The sequence below is a fragment of the Triticum aestivum genome, chromosome 1D (assembly GCF_018294505.1).
Source record: "Triticum aestivum cultivar Chinese Spring chromosome 1D, IWGSC CS RefSeq v2.1, whole genome shotgun sequence".
In the NCBI taxonomy this organism is placed as follows: Eukaryota; Viridiplantae; Streptophyta; class Magnoliopsida; order Poales; family Poaceae; genus Triticum; species Triticum aestivum.
Window position 1 is genome coordinate 217,278,141 of NC_057796.1, and position 7,702 is coordinate 217,285,842.

General features: G+C 45.1%; 1 protein-coding gene across 1 annotated transcript; it reads right to left on the reverse strand.

The window, feature by feature from the left end:
* Positions 1-5,786: 5,786 nt before the first annotated feature.
* Positions 5,787-7,500, reverse strand: LOC123167632 (transcription factor MYB4-like). Its single transcript, XM_044585469.1, has 3 exons — positions 7,368-7,500; positions 7,131-7,260; positions 5,787-6,315 (listed from the first exon to the last, which is right to left on the reverse strand). Exons 1-3 carry the CDS (start codon positions 7,498-7,500, stop codon positions 5,787-5,789), a joined length of 792 nt encoding a protein of 263 aa, XP_044441404.1.
* Positions 7,501-7,702: the final 202 nt, after the last annotated feature.

Consider the following 7,702-nt stretch of genomic DNA (forward strand, 5'->3'; position numbering starts at 1 on the left):
ACCATACTTTATTAGATATGGTGCGATCTATGATGTCTCTTACCGACTTACCACTATTGTTTTGGGGTTATGCATTAGAGACAGCTGCATTCACGTTAAATACGGCACCATCTAAATCCGTTGAGACGACACCGTATGAACTGTGGTTTGAGAAGAAACCTAAGCAGTCGTTTCTTAAAGTTTGGGGTTGCGATGCTTATGTGAAAAAGCTTCAGCCAGATAAGCTCGAACCCAAATCGGAGAAGTGCGTCTTCATAGGATACCCAAAAGAAACTATAGGGTACACCTTCTATCACAGATCCGAAGGCAAGATATTTGTTGTTAAGAATGGATCCTTTCTAGAGAAGGAATTTCTCTCGAAAGGAGTGAGTGGGAGGAAAGTAGAACTTGATGAGGTAATTATACCTTCTCTTGAATTGGAAAGTAGTTCATCACAGAAAACCGTTCTCATGATGCCTACACCAATTAGTGAGGAAGCTAATGATGATGATCATGAAACTTCAGATCAAGTTAGTACCGAACCTCATAGGTCAACGAGAGTACGTTCCGCACCAGAGTGGTACGGTAATCCTGTTCTGGAAGTCATGTTACTAGACCATGACGAACCTACGAACTATGAGGAAGCGATGATGAGCCCAGATTCCGCGAAATGGCTTGAGGCCATGAAATCTGAGATGGGATCCATGTATGAGAACTAAGTATGGACTTTGATTGACTCGCCCGACGATTGGCAAGCCAAAGAGAATAAATGGATCTTCAAGAAGAAGACTGAAGCTGATGGTAATGTTACTGTCTACAAAGCTTGACTTGTTGCGAAAGGTTTTTGACAAGTTCAAGGAGTTGACTACGATGAGACCTTCTCATCCATAGCGATGCTTAAGTCTGTCCGAATCATGTTAGCAATTACCGCATTTTATGATTATGAAATTTGGCAAATGGACGTCAAAACTGCATTCCTTAATGGATTTCTTAAAGAAGAGTCGTATATGATGCAACCAGAAGGTTTTGTCGATCCTAAAGGTGCTAACAAAGTGTGCAAGCTCCAGCGATCCATTTATGGACTGGTGCAAGCATCTCGGAGTTGGAATATACGCTTTGATAGTGTGATCAAAGCATATGGTTTTATACAGACTTTCGGAGAAGCCTGTATTTACAAGAAAGTGAGTGGGAGCTCTGTAGCATTTCTAATATTGTATGTGGATGACATATTGTTGATTGGAAATGATATAGAATTTCTAGATATCATAAAAGGATACTTGAATAAGAATTTTTCAATGAAAGACCTCGGTAAAGCTACTTATGTATTGGGCATCAAGATCTATAGAGATAGATCAAGACGCTTAATAGGACTTTCACAAAGCACACACCTTGACAAAATTTTGAAGGAGTTCAAAATGGATCAGTCAAAGAAGGAGTTCTAGGCTGTATTGTAAAGTGTGAAGTTGAGTAAGACTCAAAGCCCGACCACGGAAGAAGATAAAGAGAGAATGAAAGTCATTCCCTATGCCTCAGCCATAGGTTCTATAAAGTATGCCATGCTATATACCAGACCTATTGTGTACCTTACCATGATTTTGGCAAGGGGGTACAATAGTGATCCAGGAGTAGATCACTGGACAGCGGTCAAAATTATCCTTAGTCACCTAAGAGGACTAAGGAAATGTTTCTCGATTATGGAGGTGATAAAGAGTTCGTCGTAAAGAGTTACGTCGATGCAAGATTTGACACTGATCTAGATGACTCTAAGTCTGGATCTAGATACGTATTGAACGTGGGAGCAATTAGCTAGAGTAGCTCCACTCAGAGCATTGTAGACATAGAAATTTGCAAAATACATACGAATCTGAATGTAGCAGACCCGTTGACTAAACCTCTCTCACAAAGCAAAACATGATCACACCTTATTACTCTTTGGGTGTTATTCACATGGAGATGTGAACTAGATTACTGACTCTAGTAAACCCTTTGGGTGTTTGTCACATGGCGATGTGAACTATAGGTGTTAATCACATGGTGATGTGAAGTATTGCTGTTAAATCACATGGCGATGTCAACTAGATTATTGACTCTAGTGCAACTGGGAGACTGAAGGAAATATGCCCTAGAGGCAATAATAAACTTGTTATTTTATATTTCCTTATATCATGATAAATGTTTATTATTCATGCTAGAATTGTATTAACCGGAAACTTGATACATGTGTGGATACATAGACAATACATAGTGTCCCTAGTATGCCTCTACTAGACTAGCTCGTTAATCAAAGATGGATAAGTTTCCTAACCATAGACATGTGTTGTCATTTGATGAACATGATCACATCATTAGGAGAATGATGTGATGGACAAGACCCATCCGTTAGCTTAGCATAATGATCGTTAAGTTTTATTGCTATTGCTTTCTTCATGACTTATACATATTCCTTTGACTATGAGATTATGCAACTCCCAAATACCGGAGGAATACCTTGTGTGCTATCAAACGTCACAATGTAACTGGGTGATCATAAAGATGCTCTATAGGTATCTCCGAAGGTGTTTGTTGGGTTGGCATAGATCGAGATTAGGATTTGTCACTCCGAGTATCGGAGAGGTATCTCTGGGCCCTCTCGATAATACACATCATGATAAGCCTTGCAAGCAATGTGACTAGTGAGTTAGTTGTGGGATGGTGCATTACAGAACGAGTAAAGAGACTTGCCGGTAACGAGATAGAACTAGGTATGGAGATATCGACGATCGAATCTCGGACAAGTAACATACCGATGACAAAGGGAATAACATATGTTGTCATTACAGTACGACCGATAAAGTTCTTCATAGAATATGTGGGAACCAATATGAGCATCCAAGTTCCATTGTTGGTTATTGACCGGAGAGGTGTCTCGGTCATGTCTACATAGTTCTCGAACCCTTAGGGTCCGCACGCTTAACGTTCGATGACGATTTTGTATTATATGAGTTATGTGATTTGGTGACCGAACGTTGTTAAGAGTCCCGGCTGAGATCACGGACATGACGAGGAGTCTCGAAGTGGTCAAGAGGTAAAGATTCATATATAGGACGATAGTATTCGGACACCGGAAGTGTTCTGGGGGTACCGGGTACGTATCGGGTCACCGGAAGGGGTTCCGGGCAACCCACGACAAGCTATATGGGCCTAATGGGCCAAGAGTTGGACAGACCAGCCCCAAAAGGGGCTGGTGCGCCCCTATAGGCCGAATAGGAGGAGAAGGAAAGGAAGGGAAGGGAGAAGGAAAGGGGAGGATTCGGCCTCCCCCTCTCTTTCCTTCCCCCTCCGATGGATATGGAAGGGGGGAGGCCGACTTGGAGGAGGCACCCAAGTAGGATTACTCCTACTTGGGGCGCCCCTTGCAGCCCCTCTCCCTCTCCCACCTATATATATGTGTGGGGGGGCACCGCTAGAACACAGAACATTGATTCCTACCCGTGTGCGGTGCCCCCCCTCCACAATTTACGCCTCCGGTCATATTCACGTAGTGCTTAGGCGAAGCCCTGCGCGGATCACTTCACCATCACCGTCATCATGCTCTCGTGCTGACGGAACTCTCACTCGATACTTTGCTAGATCAAGAGTTCGAGGGACGTCATCGAGCTGAACGTGTGCAGAACTCGGAGGTGCCGTATGTTCGGTGCTTGATCGGTCGGAACGAGAAGAAGTTCGACTACATCAACAACGTTGTCAAACGCTTTCGCTTTCCGTCTACGATGGTACGTGGACACACTCTCCCCCTCTCGTTGCTATGCATCTCCTAGATAGATCTTGCGTGAGCGTAGGAAATTTTTGAAATCGCATGCTACGTTCTCCAACACAACGACCAACTCCTCTAGGTTGAATCCAAATCCTCTAGACAAAGTTCCGAGTTCAATAACTTTGTATGTTTTTTGGAAGTATGAATATTTGACACTGAAATGATATACGAGGAAGAACTAATGTATATAATTTTTTGGATTACCATAATTGGTAAATTAGGGATTTGGGACATTGATACAATCTATGAGATTATGGACTTTCTTGGGTTGCCATAAATGATTTATGGGGCATTACTTACATTGTTATGATAGTTTGTTTTGTCATATATTCAGGCTACATTTAAGAGAAAATTTAAGATGTGATCTTAGAGTTACTGGCTGGCAAAGGCGCGACGGCACGCCACGCACGTTGGAAGCATGGTGGAGCTGTTTATTTAACGCCATAGAATCGAATGGTTGGTGTCAATCAATGCTGATTGCATAGAGTTTTTAGTAGGCCTAGCATTTTATGCAAGTCCCTGTTCTTGATTTTATTTACATGCAAGTTCTAGCTGTTTTCTGGTTTGCTTATTTGTCAATATTTTTTTTTGTTTTCTAACAAACTGGGACATTCATTGATTGCACACGGTTACGTGAAAATGAGGGGCGCATTATGACAAAAGTTCTCGATACAGAGGCAACACTTTGCTAGGGATGGTTGACTACAGAAGAGGCGGACGACTACATGTTAAATGGGTGGCGAGAATGATGGCGAGGATAGAAAGGAGACATGTCAGTACAAACGGTGGCGAGTAAAACTTAAGGGGTACATGCCGAGATAGCTACATTAGGGGCGGCCATTGTTAGTCGTTACTGCTGTCTAGACCATCCTCTAACTCAGCGGGCATCTTCGTCGTTGTGGAGGAAGGCACCAGGGACGCCGATGAAGCCAGGCAGGCCACCTTTGACAAAGAAGGTGTAGCGGCCATCTCGAGTTTTACCAATAGCAATGCATTACTTTGACTCCCGAGGTTGCATTAGAATTTCAGATGAAGATGACCCAACAATCTAAGTTGTTCGTTTCAACGAAACGAATAACTTTAATATTGAACACTTTATTATTTGAGGTCATATTAATTAAGATTTTTATCAAGCCAAAATCTGATGTCAGCATCGTTCAGGGTTGTCGCAACGCTCCAGGCATAAGGACTCATGCTGCATCCATGTGAAGCATTTTTGCCATGTAAAATATACATCCAAGTGCATCCAGCTTGCATTCAGTCTTATCACAACAATGTTTATTTTATGTGTTGTTTCAAGTTTCAGTACCTATATAAAGTGCACTTAGTTTTGCTAGTAACCCGTACTACCTTTGTCAGGGTTTGTTAATTTTGATTGTGTTTTGTGCCAAAATTTGACCATATATTTGACCACCAATATTTTTTTCGCGAATACCCGGGGGGGGGGGGGGGGGGGGGGGTTGTTTAGTAATACAAGTACTTGGCGAATCTCACACTACGTACGCTGAGAGGCGTAGCAGAACAATGAGAAGAGGAGGGGCGGCAATCCGGCGAGGTGACCCAATGTTTTGACTACCAATGTTGGATTCAACCGTCCCGAATTACTCGTCACTGAAATGGATGTATTTAGAACTAAAATACATCTAGATATATCCATACGTGCGACAAGTAATTCGGAACCGAGTGAGTATAACTTATATTTATTACTTAAAATCATGATCAAAGCTGACTAAAATACGAGGAGACTAGTAAAGGAGGACTGAGGTAGTGCTAGTTAACTAGTGCAGAAAGGCAAAAATTGGCAAATAGTTGTGGCTAATACCGCTGCATCCGATTAATTCTTATGCTAGATAAAAAACAAAACAAAAATGTTGTGTTGCGACTGCCGACTGGTATTGATTCTTTTTCCCTCGTCAAGAAGGTGAAGGCACCTCAATTTCTCACCCGAAGATGGAGAGTAAAAAGAGGAGAAAAAACTACAGTACTGTAGCTAATCAAACTTAATTTCCAACTGTTACAACTTTGGCAAGTCTATTATGTCTCCGCCCTCCTGCAGCATGTTGATCCAGAAGTCCTGGTCATCGCTCCACGTCGATGATGAGCTCATCACCAGGCTCAGGTCCTCGCCCATGGCACCGAGGTCTATCATTCCCGTCACGTCTGTTGAAGACAAGAAGCTGTTGTCAGTGACCGCCTCCGAGCTGAAGGTGTCCTCTTTGACGAGCTGGTGGCCGTGGCTCGCGCTTGTGATGGTGGCGTTATCGCTCGGCGAGGATGTCACCGCCGCCGCCGACTCGGTCACCGTTGAGCACGTCAAGCCGCTGCTCGACTGCCCCTGCAGCGACGTGTGCCGCTCACGAGCGTCGACCGTGGCGCTCCTAGCCTTGGCCTGCTTGCGTGACTTCTGCCGGCCACTGCCGCCGGCGTCGTGATCGGCGGCTGGCTTCAGGCCGTCCTCCAGCCTCTTCTTGAGGTGCGAGTGCCAGACGTTCTTGATCTCGTTGTCAGTGCGCCCGGGCAGCTGCGCAGCTATCACGGACCACCTGTTGAAAAAAAAGTCAGAGCTGCAACTGTTTAAAACAACTGCATGCAAGCCTCAGATGCTTCAAAGATTTGATTCCCAATGCACAGCGCGGCGTTTTTTTTTTTCGAAAAGCGTAGAGATGGTTTACAAATGCTCTTGAACTCAGCAACTGGGGTACTGATCGATCATGTGCGATTGAATAAGGATTAATGGAGGGGCTCAGGAGTAGCCTGGACTCTTGGACAGAGTGTGGTCCAGCAGAAGTGGTGGCCGGGAGATGGTGATGCTGCTGCCGCTGCCGCTGCTGCATCTATATGAAAATGCACCGGTGTTGATATGCATCAGCCACTCCACTGGCCGCCGTTAAAGGCCAAACGAGATGGAATCTATGGCGGCTTTCGAGCTTTGGATTGGTTTACTTGCATGTGGGGGCTTTGAGAAAAAAAGATTGATCTTAAGTTGAGTTTTAAAGTAATCGCGAACACTTTTGTCTTCTTTGGAGTATTGTTCCAAGGAGGCTTTGGCCGTCACCAATCAAATGATAGGACCGTACCTGAAATTTCAGAAAGATGATGCATCTTTTACTGACTAGGCCCACAACAAATTGTAGGCTGGCAAGACAGTTAAATGTTCATACGTAGCAATTTCTAGGCTGGCTCATGTCTACTAGGAATGACCCAAATTGGATAACCATGAGGGCAATATATGGGGTTACCATTAATAATATTTCATTTTTCTCAAAAAAGGTAATGATATTTCACGGTTTTATTATGTAGATAAAAATGATTTTTTTCGCAAAAAGGATAAAAATGAAGAAAAAAAAGATTATTCTACCTGTTGCCGAGGGCCTGATGGAGGCGGATGATGCGGTCCTCCTCGTCGGCGGTGAAGTTGCCCCGCTTGATGTCCGGGCTGAGGTAGTTGACCCACCGCAGGCGACAGCTCTTCCCGCACCGCAGAAGCCCTGCAGCAACATCAGCAATGATACCAGGGGTCCGTCGCTCATCGGTGGCAATCACAGACCCCGAGAGAGAGAGTCCATCGTCGGCGTCAGCAAGATGCGGAACTCACCTGCGTGCTTGGGGAGGGCGCGCCAGTTGGAGTGGCCATGCTGCGCGATGTAGTCTGCCAGCCGCTGGTCCTCCTCGGGGCTCCACGCGCCCCGCTTCAGACCGTCCTTCTCGCAGCACGGCGCTCTCCCCATGAACCGATCCAAACTCACCGTTCTCCTCCCTCCTACCTGCGGCGGCCGGCGCGCCGCCTGTGTGAGAGGAGATGGGGCGGCCGGGGATTAGCTGTAGCGGGGTCTCACTCGCGGTCGGGTATTTAAGGGCGACGGGAACGTGCCAAACGTGATGCCTGCTGTAGATGCAGCGCGTCGGGACGCGGCTGCGTGTGCTCGTTGT